Source organism: Orbicella franksi, chromosome 1 (genome assembly GCF_964199315.1).
Source record: "Orbicella franksi chromosome 1, jaOrbFran1.1, whole genome shotgun sequence".
In the NCBI taxonomy this organism is placed as follows: domain Eukaryota; kingdom Metazoa; phylum Cnidaria; class Anthozoa; order Scleractinia; family Merulinidae; genus Orbicella; species Orbicella franksi.
In genome coordinates this window covers 9264412-9280626 of record NC_138145.1, presented here as the reverse complement: position 1 = coordinate 9280626, position 16215 = coordinate 9264412, and the positions used below count along the sequence as shown (strand labels likewise).

Genomic DNA, 16215 nt, shown 5'->3' with positions numbered 1-16215 from the left:
TAGTTAGGCCTTGTGGGCATGCAAGAAGCATTCTTTATTTGTTTATTTTTCATTTAATGATGCATAAATAAACAACTAAATAGAAATAAATAAATAAATAAATAGGTAAATAAATAAATAAATAAATAAATTAATAAATAAATATGTTTTTGTCTGATAACAATGCTGATGAAAATTTTACCCTACTCAACTGGACCATAGTCAAAGAAGACGATACAAAAATTTAAAGAAATGTTCGGTCTTTTTTTCCCACTTTCTCATCGTCCCTTTTGTACTCTTCCTGACTTTTTTCATCCATTAGGGAATTTTAGGCCCTTAGTAGTTCCCTACGAACAGAGGAACGCATCATGACACCGTTCTCATAAATTCTGTCGCATGCAAATAAATAAATAAATAAGTAAGTAAGTAAATAAATAAATAAATAAATAAATAAATAAATAAAAATTGTGGGAAATGTAAATAAATAAATAAATAAATAAATAAATAAATAAATAAAAATTGTGGGAAATGTAAATAAATAAATAAATAAATAAATAAATAAATAAATAAATAAATAAATAAATGAATAAATAAATAAATAACCAAGTAAACAAACGAGTCAGATAACATTCGTCCCGCCTGCGTTATCTCTGTTTAGCGGATTTTCGACGAAATGAATTATGGTCTACCGGCACTTCTGTGGATCGTTCAAAGTAGCGGCTTTCTTCCTCTAAAACTTTACACCGTCATTTGCAGAACTCGTAAGCAGTTTTTGTGGTAGGATATTGACCTTTGAACAGGTTCTCCTTTCAGATTGACATGCAGACTTCGTGACAGCTTTAGATTTTCAGGTAAGCCCAGTTCCGAAAGCGTAGCCACGAACCTTTGCGCTGTCGCCGCTTTTTTGAGCATAAGCTTACAGTGTACGGTAGTTTATAATTTTCTGAATACAAACTAAAGCGGATAAATTCGAATTTGCTAAGTATCAACAGTCTATCGCTTTCTAAATTCACCTTTCTTCACCTGCAGTTAAGTCCGATTATTTAAGAATTTACAGATTTCGTTGTTACTGGCTACAAACTGCATCTTCGATCGATTATTGTAGTGAGCTTAAATGTTTTCGATTGCAAATGGTTTTAATACTACACTTTCCAGTTGCGAGCGAAACTTCGCATTTCAGGTTAAGATTTCCTTTCAGCTTAGATCTGTTCCTCTCGGCGTGGAAAATAAGCGACATTGAATAAAATGTCAGGAGTTTTAGCGGCAGTTATTCCTGGTTTGTCGACTGTTTCAACCGGCCTCGTCACTTTCAATGCACGAAATTAGTCATGCAAAATTGATTGAGCACGGTTTACAAAAATTACTGTGAAAATTGAAAATAACCCTATCACCCGATTTGAGCTGTTGTTATCGACTTCCCTTCGGAAGGAGATAACTGCACATGTAGTCTTTTTGATAGCTGAATATTCAGGTTATCAAATTTGTTGATAAGTTTCTTCCGTTTTCTCGGCAGGAGAGGACTCCAGTTGTAGCAAAAGGAACGAAGTACATTGCACGACGATTTTTATCGAAATAAAGAAAGGATCACCAGTCCAGAGGAAGAGATCTTGTAGAACCAATTCTAATGGCTGCTATGGAAGAAGGGAACGGCTTAAACACTTCAAGCGACGTCGACACCAGTCAGTACGGGAGTATCACGAACTTTGAAATCGAAAAGAAAATTGGTCGAGGCCAGTTTAGCGTGGTCTACCGGGCTCGATGTTTAATAGATAACTCGATAGTCGCTCTCAAGAAAGTCCAGGTAAGTTGACAACACATCGTCTACCAAGAACGCTGTCCTTAGAGCTTAATCGATTTGTACATGACGTAAGCTATGGATTTTAGTAAACTTGGTGTTGATATGGTTTTCGTTGCTTTAGGGCTCTAGATATTTGGGTTACTGTGCATGGTAACCGAAGAATTAATCACAAAATTCACGTTCAGTTTATGATGGCTGTATTTTAATAGCAAGGTGCGAAGGAAAAACGGTTATTCTTCGAGAAGCAACCGACTTGAAATTTATTCAACGGAACGGTACAACTTTCAAACAATTAAAAATTCTGCCTAGATAACGTTGAGATTAATATTGTAGATCACTGACACTGTCTTCAAACCTCTAAGAGAAATTGTTTAATTGAGGTCCACTCCAAGTTTCGGGTCAGAAAACCCAGATCTAAATATAGCAACAACCAACTGCAAAATTATTTGTTTTAGGAATTAGGCAAGTTGATCTGCAGCAGAAATTTGAATGTTTTATCACCCTAGGCTGTTGTCACTGTCCACCGCAGGGTTGCCAGTGAATAGCGGGGGTTTGGGGTGAGAAATTAACTATTCACTTGAGCTTCAGATTATTGCCTAGCCCGAATTCACCACATATATGTACTTTGAAGATAAATTAAAAAATTGAATATGAATTGACTTGCATCTGCCATCTACTAGTGTAATTAAGTTTTTTGACATTTGCTCACAAATTATTGTTGGCCCTCTGATTGTTGAATATTGGGGAGCTGCAATTGAAGGCTGAAAATCAAATTTAAATTACAGGAAAATATATATTTTTCTTTTTGTCTTGAGGTGTGGATTGTCTTGCCAGCTAGCTAATTAATTCAGTGTTAATTTAACCACAAGTAAAGAGAGCCTTGAAACAACCTATAAAAATAAACAAATAGCTTGTCACCTGTTAATAAGGATTATTTTACTGATGTGCTTTTTGTGTCATACATGTATTACAGTCTAAAGGCAAACCATTAAAGAGAAAATCTCAAATTCTCCATTGTTTCTTGATCATTCTGATTTTACCAATGTCACTTCTTGTTTATTGATAGAACATAGACTTACAGTCTTGAGTATATTCAGCATCTAATTAAATACTTCAGATTGCAACCTTGAAAAAAAATTCATTGCCTGAAATTTACATCATGACATCAGAAGGGTTGAAACAGTGTTTTGTCTATATATGCAATATCTGAATTTTGAAAAGATTTTTTAAGAGGTCTGAGTACATGTAGATTTTAAGCATGACTATTTGATAGATGAAAATATGTATTTAAATATGTATGTCTTTGTGACATGTATACTCATTAATAATTAAATAATCCTCTTTAGGTGTAATTGGTTGGCAATAATTTATCAGTGTATAAAAATTTCAGAAATTTTTAAAAGATGTGTTGAAATTATATGTAGTGTTTCCTGGTTTGTGGGCCCAAATGATATTTCCTGGAGTAATTGTAGAATTAATTTTAATTTTCATATCATGTTTATTCATCATATATCTGAGGCATATTATAATTTTTGTTTTCATTTTATTTAATATTTTAGATCTTTGAAATGATGGATGCAAAAGCCAGACAAGACTGTATTAAAGAAATAGATTTACTTAAGGTAAACTGAATTCTATTTTCTCTGGTCACAGTGTTACATGAAAGGAGAGAGGAAGAGGCTACAGTTGTATCAGTAGAACTGGTATGCCACTACCCTGCGAGACAGATTCCCTTCTCTTTCTGCTTGATGAGAGATGAGATGGAACCTCTGCTCACAAAATGCAACCACTTGGTTGTTTGATCAGCCGGCCACTGTCCACAACCAGGGATGCATAAATTAAAAATACTGGTTTTGGGCAAGTTTTATCTGGTATCTTTATAACTTACGAACACTAAATGCTGTCCATTTGTGAGACTGCTAACAATATCTGTTGCCATGTGATTGGCTAAAATTTCAATCGACATCACAGCAGGGACATGGTTTTGTCACATACTCATTAAATTCAATACATAACTGGTAATCTTTGATATTTTGCTTTACATCAATTCTCCTTATAACAAGTTATTCATTGTCATTGCAAGGGTTGCTTGGCAAGTTATTAAGCTTATGTTTTTAATTATTCCAGTACAGTTTGTTCATCTCGTTCTAGCTTGCAGTTTGCAAAACACATGCAGGACCACATGGTCTTAAATGAAGCCAATTACGTCGCTCGTTACTTCGAAGAACTTATCAGAACTTTCTGAAGTTTCTCTCAGAAATAAATGATGTAAAAGTCTTACTTCAAGTGTTTTGCCTGACAATAACTAAAAAAAAAATTGATCGTGTGCAAACATTTTACATGCCAAAGCATAATACATGCAAAATCTAGAAATCGAATGGCTGCAAGCAGAGGTTCCCTCTTGTCCCTCGCTGGGAGCAGAAAGAGAAGGGAATCTCTATCTTGCAGGGTAGCTCTGTATGTTCTGAAAAGACAGTTCTAAGGCTCAAGCCTGTTCTAGGGAGCTACATTTCCCTTCAGTACCAGTGCTTAACTCCATTTTCAGTGGCATGAGGCAGCAGTGTATAATTCTTTACCCCAGGCTAAATAGAGTCAGATGGCTAGCTTTTTTATTGGAGGCACGGTGGCCTCATGGTTAGTGCGCTTGACTCTGGATAGAGTGGTCCTGGCTGAGGACAGCCCTGGCTGGGGACATTTTGTTGTGTTCTTGGGCAAGACACTTAATACTCAGTGACTCTCTTCACCCAAGTTTCATAAATGGGTACTGGTGAATTTAATGCTGGGGATTATTGACCCTTCGATGGACTAGCATCCGATCCAGGAGGGGGGGGGGGGGTAGAAATACTCAGGCTAGTTATTTCATGCCACAGAAACCAGGATAAGCTCCAGCCCGATGGACGTCTTGGCTCACATGCAGACCTTACTTGAGCTAGCATTTTTAAAGATATGTTTTTCAGGTTAGCCACTTTAAATGGTCTGTATTGAGGCATAAAATTTCAATATGGTTTCTTTTTAGCAACTCAATCATCCCAATGTTATCAAGTATTTGGCATCATTTATCGAAAATAATGAGGTAAGATACTGACCCCTACATGATTGTATATACAAAACATAAGTGTACATGTACATGTAGCCATTGACAGTTAACCTTCTTATAGGACGGTGCAGCTAGCTACTAAGGTGCAGCTTTCACCTCATTTCTTTGTTGTGCATGCAACAAATCACGGTGCTGTGTACATGGAAAGTGCTGAACGCTTTTGAAAGGCAGTTTGAAAACACTGACGATTCTCAATGATTCTAAAGAATATCCAAACGTTGCATACCAGAAGATCATCATTGATTGGACTCACATCAAGGACTTTTCGTTGTTTCATACTTGCTGTGACAGAATTAGTATCTTTCGCATCACAATGTACTATCTAGTTTTGATTTGTGTTTTTGTCTTTTTTCTCACAGCTTAATATTATATTAGAGTTAGCAGATGCAGGAGATTTATCAAGAATGATTAAGGTATGACTTACTGAAAGTATCATAAAATCATAAATCAAGGTTTAATACAAGAAATGTAAACTTGTATCCATGAAAGATTGCATTGGGTCTATGGTGTAATTTGTTTAATTTTTGTTCCCTGTTATATAGGTTCTTTCATATATATGTGTAACATTTTCATTTACCTGTTACATAGCTAGGAAGCTGTTGCAACCCCTGACCCTTTGAGTGACTCCGGTCTGTGGCGATTCACTCATTCAGGGAGCTGTCAATAAGCACATAGCGCCTGATCGATACAGCTCAGCATGCTTGATGGGCCCTCGATGTTACTGGTGAACTTTCCTATAGTTGATATAATTCACCCATAAAGTAACAAGTTTGTTACAGATCAAGGCTGCAGATAGATCAAAACTTAAAGACAGCCCTGCTAATTACAATTTAGACTTACAGCTTTAGAGACGTACCTACATATTTATTTTTTGTCTTATCTACTGATTAAATTTTTCTGTTTCTTCAATCTAAATTGTAGCATTTTAAGAAGCAGGCTAGGTTGATTCCAGAGAGAACAGTCTGGTAAGTAACAGTTTTTTTTAAATTTTATTTTATACTGTACCTGTCTTCTTATTTTACAGTAATTACAGTTAATTTTTATTAAAATATTCCATGAATGAACTTGCCAAAATCCTAGCTGTACATAAGCCAAAGGTCAAGTTTTGATAGCATAAAAAAAAAATTTACAAGGTGAAACACATAGTATAATTTGAAAAGATTCTGCCATGTAAATAACATCTGAAAGCCTGATCACAGCATTTTGTACTTGGAATGCTGTGGAAGAGCATTCTGTCAATTATTCTGTCGTATTGACGCTATGAAAGCAAAGACCTCTAGGACTGGTGCATGTTCTCCTCTGTCTGCAGTAGGAACCACATTCTGTATAATTTTTTCCTGGTTTGCAAGGCCAAGGTTTGACACCAGGTGGTTGCTTTAAATACAATTCTGAGGCAAAGAAAAATCTGTCCTTTTATAATCAAAGGCTCTGCAAGCCAACTTGTGAATTTGATAAGCCAATGAAATTTAAATATCGTCAATAGAAAATGAGGTTTGATTTCCATACTAGGGTATGAACCGTTCTAAGAAGTGTTGGACTGGTAAATGGACATTTTGAGGAATATGATATGAAATTCAATTAGGCCTCAAAGACAGAAAATATGCGCTGAGTGGGAGTTAATGTAAGACAATCACTGTTCCAGATTTTACTTTAAAGGTTTGTGGAAAGAAAGTTCAAAAGGGTGCTGTTTTGCTCCAAGGTAGCGGGAAATGACTTAGAGCCATAGCTGTATTTTGTACATAACCTGGGTGGGGATACTCTAAAGTAAAAATTTTGGTGATTTGAATTAAACTCCTAAATGAGGCCAATCTGGCTGTGGCTTAAACTTTATTTGACTGCAAAGAATGGGCTACAATGACAACATTTCTCTTTATATAATTAATTTTTTTGTGTGCAACCCCAAAAAGTACTGATGACTAAAATTAGTGGCACCCTAAGTGAGATTTGCACCCTTGTTAAGTGAGAAAAACATCATTACCCTTTTCACAAGGGAGTATTCCTTCCAACAGGGTGTGGAAAAGCAGTGAGTAAGTAAGCTAAGAGTGGCGAATGTTTTTGATAATTTATTTTTCAAGGACTTCCGATCAGCCAAAGACTTGTGGCTACTTACTGAAAATTTCAAACTATTCTGAAGGACTTCTAAATATTTCGTAAAAGATAAATGTATCTTTAGGAGCTTGTGAGAATTGCACTGTGAAGGAGGGTTGATTGTAAAATTGCACAGTATAGATTGTAATCAGCTGCAAGTGACTCACCCAGATTTGAGTGTAATTAAGGAAATTGCACAGATAAATATGAGATGTACATTTTTACTTGGTTTTATGAAAATATGTCTGCCAGTAAAACTGGTTCTTTACAAATGGAAACTCAGGACATTATGTATTAAATTAGTTCACAAGGAATAACTAGTAGAATTACTATGAAGGACTGTCAAACTATGAAATCAGCCAAACTCAAGCTAACTGAAGGTATCAAATGTTCCCCTCTAATCTTTGATTATCTAGCAGTTTTGCAGTGAATTGATTGCATTTATGGTGGTTCTACATCAACTGGTTTGTTTTGGTAATTATGACTAGGGTAAAATCAAACTGACACTTACCAGTCGATGTGCTTTATACAAAGTCTTAAAGAGCGAGTTCATTTAATAAATGATTCTGAGGAAGGCAATCACAGAGTCTGATAATAGTTCAACTATTGTACAAAATGTTGTTGTTACTAGTTGAAATAGTCATGATAGAAGTTCATGGTGCTTGTATGAATATAACCAAAGAATACATGGAAGATGCTGAATTCATTATTTGATGTTAAGTTCTCAAGACCACATTGTTGTTTTCAGTGAAGTTGACAGCAGTACATGTAGTTCCAACAAATATAATACATGTACTTCTTTCTTTGTGATTTGTGTTATTAACTGCATGAACTCCAGTGATGCTGTCCCTGCATTTTTCACCCTGTTCATTTTTTTGTAACTTCAGATACTGTAACTGGTACTAAATCCAGAATGAATATAGTTGGCTGCAGTGCTGTATGTCTCTGTTAATTACCACGTGCAAGTAACTACATCATTCCAGTTCTTATAGTGTATTTTAGTAGTCTCCATAGTCCAGTGGCCAATGTATGTGAGATAAGCTCTGAATGATCTGCTATGTTATAAGAAGATATAACAAGTGTTAGCAACAATTGTTTTAGTAAAGCTGTTGGTCCACCCTGACACCACACCTGTTCTGGATGCTTCACTTTTTGTCTTCTAGATGACTTTTTTGCAATTTCCTGTATGTGATCTGGGTTCTCTGCTTTCCGTTTCCTTTTAGACTTTTTGTCAATTTCTCTTTCGTGTTCTGGGTTGGTCATTTTCCTTCTTGTGACAGTTTGTTTCCTTTTCTCCCTAATTGTTTCAATATTTTGTACCTTTGCATGGAATTTTGACTCTCTCTTTTTCTAAAATCTGCACTAGCTCTTCTCTTTTTCATGTATTCTTTCATGCAACCTTGATCAGCTCTGTATTTTTCCTGTTTATCAATTTTTTTCCTTCAACTACAGTTTGATCACATGTTTTGTTGTTTGATACCTGACAATTTCTCGTTTCTACTGTAGAAACATAATGAGTTTTACTTATGTGTCCAATGTAAATGTTTGTGTATTCTCCTGTCACATTCACTGCTTGAACAACAGTAACAGGAGCAAACGTTTGAAATGATTCAGCGATATGAATTGACAGATTTAGGCAATTGGCCAGTGCTTAAATTATAATTGAATCAGCCTGTGTTCCCTGACATGACATATTGTTCAAATAGTCTTGCCAAGAATGATCAGTGTTACTCTCTATGAACTGTTCAAGGTTCTGCAGTAAAGTACTTGACTTTACGAGCACTTCCCGAGGACAGCCGAAGTACAGTCGATCTATCAATTCCATTTTCTTTGAAAAAAAATGAACCATGACCAAGAATAACCATAAAAAACCTTTAATTGTTTAAGATACAAACTGTAAGTGCTTACCTGGCAATGGCATGAAGGCTTTTTCTCACAACAATGAACGACTCCAGTCCAGAAACGTTCGGCAAGCCATTCGTGGGCTCAAACTTTACAAACCACTTCCCAACGTCGATACAGCTCCAGGAATAACGAACACAGCCATCTTAAAGGAGTCACTTAACCAGTGGGCCATGGGCGACACTTTGTAATCGGTCTTGGCGAGCGTGAAGCTCAACTTTGCGAACACTCGAGTCTTTTGAGCCCGTGGTGGAATTAACCAAAAGATCAGCGTTTTGATACTGCTTAATAAAATGGTTATTTTCGCCTGGACATAATCACTTGTAAACGTGGTTCTGTGGTACTGCAAGGGACCTTCTAGTCTGCTCTGCCATCAAGAGGTGGAGAGTTCAAATCCGTCGCCCGCCTGAAACTTTTTCATTTTTCTTTAAAATTTCTTTTCTTTTTTATCTTTTTTCTTTCTCGGACACACAAATCATTTTCCTGTATATATATATTGAAAAAATAGAAGCCCTGACACCATAAATGAAATATACGCTGCAAACTGCCAAAAGTATATTCGGAGATTGGCCAAACTTAATTCATGGATGAAAAACATATAGTTTTAAACTCTTTTAAGATTCTCATTGGCTTCTTTTTCACCCACCACTATTCTTAGCAACAAAGATGGCCATTTCTTTTGTTTACTACTCGCCAAAAACTATCAAATGCACGTAAAAGCCTGAAATCGAAAAAAAGTTTACAGGAATTGACCAATCGAGCGAGCGAGCGAGTGCCATTCTTCATATCATATCTACAACTCGCTCTTGCGCATGCGCGCAATTCACGAGTTAAAAATGGACAACAATAATCAGATGTCAGAGACAAACTAGACCAACCATCAAGGCTAACAATGATAAATGTACAATAAAAGATTGATTTATATGTACATGTTCTGCATGATATCTACTCCACAGGGCTGCACGTGGTGGCATTGACTATGAAGCAATTTGATAATGAATAAAGTAATGCAACTTTGAAGCAAAACTTCTGCTCTTCACTGCTTTCATATTGTGCAACAAATGTGTAACTTGAGTGCTGCTGAACAGATTTACCCACAGACTTTTTAAATACCTGTACAGTATGTCATGTTTTTGTTCATGTATGTTTGTTGAATTTGTAGGAAATACTTTGTTCAACTGACAGCTGCTTTGCAGCACATGCATTCAAGACGAGTCATGCACAGAGGTATTTTGATGTGATTTCATTGCTTTCATCTGTCTTTTATGATCAACCTAGAAAGAAATTGGTCCATGTGAAATATGAAATATGTGCTCTCTCCAACAAATCATACATTATGACTGTCCTGGTCCCATATGCACAGTCCCTTGACAAGTCCTTGAAACCTTGCCATATACATGTATACATATCCTGTATATCCTTGACATGAATAGTCCTTCAAATTGAAGAAAAGGGCTGATGTTTGTATGAACCAGGATAAAAAAAAAAAGAAAAAAAAAACTCTGTATGTATTTGAGAAAAAGTTGGTGGTCGCTTAAGCAATGTAGCTTGTGGAATTTTATGTTTTAATTAACGATCTGCACAGGCCTGGAGGAATCATTGAAAACTTGCCTATCCTTGAAATTGAAAAAGAAGGTCTTACTGATAATTTGAACTAGGCTAACAGAAACAAAAATATTGAACTCTGTATGCAGGGATTTCATAAATGTTTTCAGTAGGAGGGTAACTGGTTTTCACAGGCAGGCAAAACCTTTTTAAACTGAACTTCTGTATAAAAAATTAAAGGAAAGAAAGAAACAACAACAACAACAACAACATAAAAAGAAAGCTTTCCTATAGATGGTCAAACCAGGCAGGCAAAAATCGTCCTTACAGCCGGCCAATTTGCCTGGTGCCCTGCCCTCAATGAACCCCTGTGCAGTAGATATTGGAAAACGGTTGGAGGTCACTTCTTGATAACCCTAAATAAGTTACCTGTCAATTGCCGTCGCCATCATACGGTACAGCCCAAAAATAATGCACGCACAAGAAGTGGCATGTTTCGAAGCTTTATTCACTCAGCTAACGGTAGAAGACTAAACTAACGATTCAAAATACATAATTTATATGTACGGCAGAAAGTCCGCTGACAATTACAACTACAGAAATTTACATAATATTGTAACATGGTGCAAGAAGTTCTTGCGCCGCAAGAACACGCAAGCTGTGGCAAGAGGTAAAAATGTCTTGTTTTTGTGGTTTACCCACAAGAACATTCGAAATGCAAGAAGTTGAAAGTCTAACCGCGAGAAGCCGCAAGAAGTTGAAAATCTCACCGCAAGAAGCCGCAAGAACTTATGAAGAAGTTGCTGCAGGTCAAACTGTCTGTTCTTTTATATTTACAGGGTGTATGTGCGTTGTATATAATTTATGGCAATGGTCTCCTTTGGGGCTTAAAATAGAATTTCAATCAAAGAATTTCTGTTCTCTTTACAGATATCAAGCCTGCCAATGTTTTCATAACAGCATCTGGTGTGGTGAAACTTGGTGACTTAGGGCTTGGAAGATTTTTTAGCTCCAAGACAACAGCAGCTCATTCTCTTGGTGAGAATTTAATTATTGAACAAACACAACAATCATAATGGTCAGCCGAACAAAACCTTTGCCCCTTGCGTGGAATTAACTCCCACATGTACATGTACTTCCTGGTGTGTTAAATTTGCCAACAATCTAATCCAGGATTATGAGCATGGTATCAGTCTAGAGGATTATTTCTAGTTACATGTAACGCTATATGATTTAGTTAAACAACAATTTAACAAAGGTAATCGCCACCAGCTTATCAGGCTCTTCCAATCAGTAGTGAATCTCACAAGTGCAGACTCTCATTGAATGTTGCAACTACATTCTAAAGGCTGGATCTTGGAGTTCTTGAGCATTTTTGTAGTGGTTGTTTGTCAGCAGTCAAGTCAGGAGTCTGGTTTTAGTTCAAGCATTCCTCCACCCCACCCCACCCTCTGTTTTTTCCTGGCTTCTCTGGGTGCCTGGAATGGGGGCTCATGGTTGTTGTGGGGATTTTCCAGCCATGGGGGGCAGTATTCTATCTGGGGGCTAACTGGACAGTACCGTGATAGCCCCAGGCAGCCATCTTCCATTTAAGCGAGGCAGCTGGTTGACCCGCATTGCTAATAAATGGCTGTCCACTTTAGATGTCTAACTATAATGATTTTGTTGTATGTTCATTTGTTAGTGGGAACACCTTATTACATGTCACCAGAGAGAATACATGAAACTGGATACAATTTCAAGTCTGATATTTGGTCTTTAGGTTGTCTATTATATGAGGTAAAATATTAATAGTTTATTTTAGTTAAAGCTGGTGTGGTGGTTGTACTATTCTTCCCTGGAAGTTGCCGTTACTTTTGGTCAACACCAAGACATGATCTTCTGGGTGACAATTTACAGACTCCACTGATTCCGCTCAAATCTGATTAATTGATTTAAACGAAAATTAGTTCTGTGTACATGCTCAAGAAACTGGAATGAGCCAGAGGCTGGTGGTTTTGTAGCTGACCAAGAGAGTCACAACTGCTGGAGACAAGAATGTGTGTAAAAAAAAGTAATTGTTAGCTGGTAAACCACAAAAAGCTGGGAAGATGCCATCCAAGGAGATTAACCTATGAAATGAAATGTGTGCACTGTTAGTATGTAATGTAGTTCAGGAAAGATACTTTACCTTAATGTGCAACTTGTGTTTTTGGAAGGGGATTTAAAGAACATGAAGAAACCATAGTGAGAAAGATATGAATCTTGAAAATGTATTGTTCAAGTTTATTTTAACTAACAATTCATTAACAGTGAAAACCAAACATGCTCAAGTTACTTCAAGATTTGTGAAATGTAACTTGCACTGTTGAGCAGTTTCCATTGTTCTAGAAACAGGTCAGAACAACTTTTAAAAGACAGTACTTGTGATCCCTAACCAGTAATTTCTCTTCCCAACTGTATAATAGATGGCTGCCCTCCAATCGCCGTTTTATGGCGATAAAATGAATTTGTACTCACTGTGTAAGAAGATAGAATCATGTGATTATCCACCTCTGCCGGCAGAGCATTATTCTCAAGAGGTATGTTAATTCATAACTTTGGTATCTCCAGTTGCTAATAATAAATGGTATCAACAAGATTCTACATGTTGGGTTTTGTATTATAAGCTTGCCAGTGGAGTAAATTTTTGCAGAACTTTGTTTGAGGATCTTGGAAAATAAAACACAAAAACTGCAGAATTAAGAGCCCTCAAAAATTTCATGTCTCACGGTAGTACGTAGCATTTCCTAGTTTTACAATATTCTGTTATAGGGAGCACCAATGGCACAGGATCAGTGTGGCCCAAGTTCGATTCTTGCTTAGTGTTATAAGTGGGTTAAGTTTGTTTTTGGTTCTCACCTTGCTCTGAGGGTTTTCTCCGTGTACTCTGTTTTTCTGCCTTTATAGAAACCAACATTCCCAAATTTCAGTTATTATACCAGCTTAGACTGATGTGACGTCCTCTCTAAAAATTGTAATTTGCTTTATTTTGCTTGATATATTTTCTTGCTATAATGCTCATTCTCTTCCAAAACAGGTGTAGGTAGTAAATAAATGTACATGTATACTTGATTGCAGTTGTGGAGAGTAACTGAGTTTGTAATTATGTTGCAGTTACGTGACTTGGTAAGCCTGTGTATCAATCCTGACCCTGACAAGAGGCCAGATATTGGTTATGTCAATGAGGTAGCACAGGGAATGCATGCAGGCCACCTGCCTCAGTGACACGCCTCACAGTGTGGCTCAGGGACCATTGAACAATACTTGAATTAAATTTTAAATGGTAGAAATGTGTGTAATGTAGGTAACAGACCACATAATTTATTACAAGTTTTAAAATCTGGAGTTGTTATCTTGCTGTCTGAGCTGGATTAATGAACTCTTAATTACATAAGTAAATTATTGGCTGCAGTATTAAAGAGCCCTGTAGGCTAGGTGTAGCTTTTCCTGCTGTACCCCTTCCTCCTGTTGCTTGGGGAGGGAGGGGGGCAGGGGTGAGGGGGAGTGAGTGGTGGGTACATCTACACATAGGTTAAGAGCCCATTTTTATTCCTTTAGACTTGCCAAATAATAGAGTAAAAGGGTCAATTGAAACTTAAGGTGAAGACAACAGAAATTAACAGATGGTCGAAGCTGTGCAAGTTTGTAATGTTCAGGAGTGTGCAAGGAGCTTATATTAGGTTACTTAGCTTCTGTTGAGCTTCAATTTAAAAGTCAAAAGTAGGTTTTTGTAAAAAAATGAGGTCAAGAATAGTCCAAAATCCTCTTTGTTTTGTAACTGTTGTTTTATTGTATAGTGAGTATTTAATTTTGGTCTCAAGTTTGGGGTTTGCATTGAACGAAAATGGGCAAAAATAGGCAGCCAAAAGTAGCCTTAAATAGTATGGCCTTCGTTCTTTGGCTTTGCTCACTTCAGACTGCATTGGTACATTACACCTCATTGCCAAAATTCCTCTTGTAAGCAAGAGTCTCATTTTCTTGATTTTGTAGAGTTCCTTTAGATTTGGTTAGTTTTATTGAATTCATATTTAGAAGAAAATGGTTTTCTTACCAGAGGAATTCTAAAACCATTAAAGGTTATGTTCACTCCTCGAGAGAAATCCATTATTTTAAGTCAAAAGATATTGCGAGTAAAATAGACTGACTAATTTAATTTTGCGGGAGACGTTAGAGATCAGAAACTACAACTTACAATGTAAAAGAACTCGGGGCATTTACATTGTAGTACAAAGGTAAATGAGGAAAAGAGAAAAAGATTGTAGTAAGTGTGATGAAAAACATCTTTGGTGACTTAGGGTTTTATATTTGGAATTAATATATCAAACAGGAATGGCTGTTTGACCACATTTCCAAACACCAAGGAAGGAGTCGAAAATAGGATGCATAGCAAAGTAGTTTTGAAGAACTATTGAGGTGTTTGGAAATGTGGCCAAACACTGTCTCTCATGTTTGATAATTATTTCTTCTGACTTAAAACCAAAATGAAGGAGAAAACAGAGAAATAAAATCATGAAAAATGAAAACCACTGCTAATTAAGATCAGATATCCAAACACAGGGCTCAAAAAAGTGTTGTCTCGTCAGGCACAAGTAGATTTTCGTTCCGGGCAGGTAACTTTTCATTCTCACCTGTCAGATGGGCAAGAGCTCAGGCAACTTGTCCACCAACGAAAACATTAAAAGAGCAAACTAAGACTTCTCCAGGGCAAGCAAAATTTGAGGGCTACTTGTCCTGACGGCAAGCTGGAATTCAAGTTTTTTTTCTAGCCCTGAAACACTGTCATGGTCGTGATTTCCTTTGTTTAAACTTGATGAATTATTAAGAAGTTTGAGAGAAAGGTGAAAGTAATATACTGGAAACTTCAGATCTTGCCTAATTGGTTGCAGTAACTATTAATAAGAGTGTACATAAATCAGCTAAATCTGATGTTATGTCTTGAAGTAATTGAATTGGAGGAATTTCCTGTTTCATTTCCCAACAGTGTAATGCTTGCTTTCAGCATTGCAGCATTTAAGTTGGTAAGGAAATAAGGCAGATGGATTATTAATAATTGTATTAGTTTTCATTATGTTTTTCTTTTAGAGATGAGTGGACATTGATGTGGAAAAAAAGATTAAAATAATTAAGTCTACTGAGGAATGGTACAGCATTTTCTGCATTTTTCGGAAAGAGAACATCCTTCTTTCTAGAATTTTTGGTTGAATGCTTTGTATTTTGTAAAGTTGAACAATTTTCAGGATCTCCAGAAACTTCGAAAGTTCTTGAATTTTTGGGTATCACAAATTATAACGTAATTAACATTTATAGTTGTGTACAAACGTTTTTTTTTGGGTAACTTAACTTTTCTTTGCTGCAGGCAGTGACAAATTGAACAGTGTATCTACTAAGGAGACACAATTTAGACTGTCATTTACAATGTAATGTGGGTATAGCTCATTTAGAATGCAACGAATAAAAGATTTCCACATCTGAGAATGGAGTGTGGTTTGTACATGATGTAATTTTAGTGCACATCTTCAACCCAAAGTAAACTGAAAACCTGAAACTCTTGCACTCTCATCCACTATTTTGGAAAGCGCACATCAAATAGGCCCTTTGCAGCAAAGCCACCACATGACCTACTTTTCATAAAATTATGGGCTGCAACTTTAGGAATGCAAGAAATGGAAAAAGCCGGTTGCAAATATCAAAATGGCCAAGATTGAGGCCCTGGCATTAGAGAATGAGATTTTATGACAGTTTGTTTTTTAAAAAGCTAAGACGATTTGTATGGAAAAAGTTGCTG

At 36.5% G+C, this 16215-nt stretch overlaps 1 protein-coding gene across 1 annotated transcript; it reads left to right on the top strand.

The window, feature by feature from the left end:
- The first annotated feature begins 660 nt into the window (after positions 1 to 660).
- LOC145488511 (serine/threonine-protein kinase Nek7-like) lies at positions 661 to 14585 on the top strand. The gene is made up of 11 exons (XM_081467397.1): positions 661 to 830; positions 1493 to 1780; positions 3337 to 3399; positions 4794 to 4850; positions 5234 to 5287; positions 5796 to 5839; positions 10027 to 10091; positions 11340 to 11447; positions 12094 to 12188; positions 12857 to 12970; positions 13545 to 14585. The coding sequence occupies exons 2-11, from the start codon at positions 1604 to 1606 to the stop codon at positions 13653 to 13655; spliced, it is 888 nt and encodes a 295-aa protein (XP_081323523.1). The 5' UTR covers positions 661 to 830; positions 1493 to 1603; the 3' UTR covers positions 13656 to 14585.
- The last annotated feature ends 1630 nt before the right edge of the window (positions 14586 to 16215 follow it).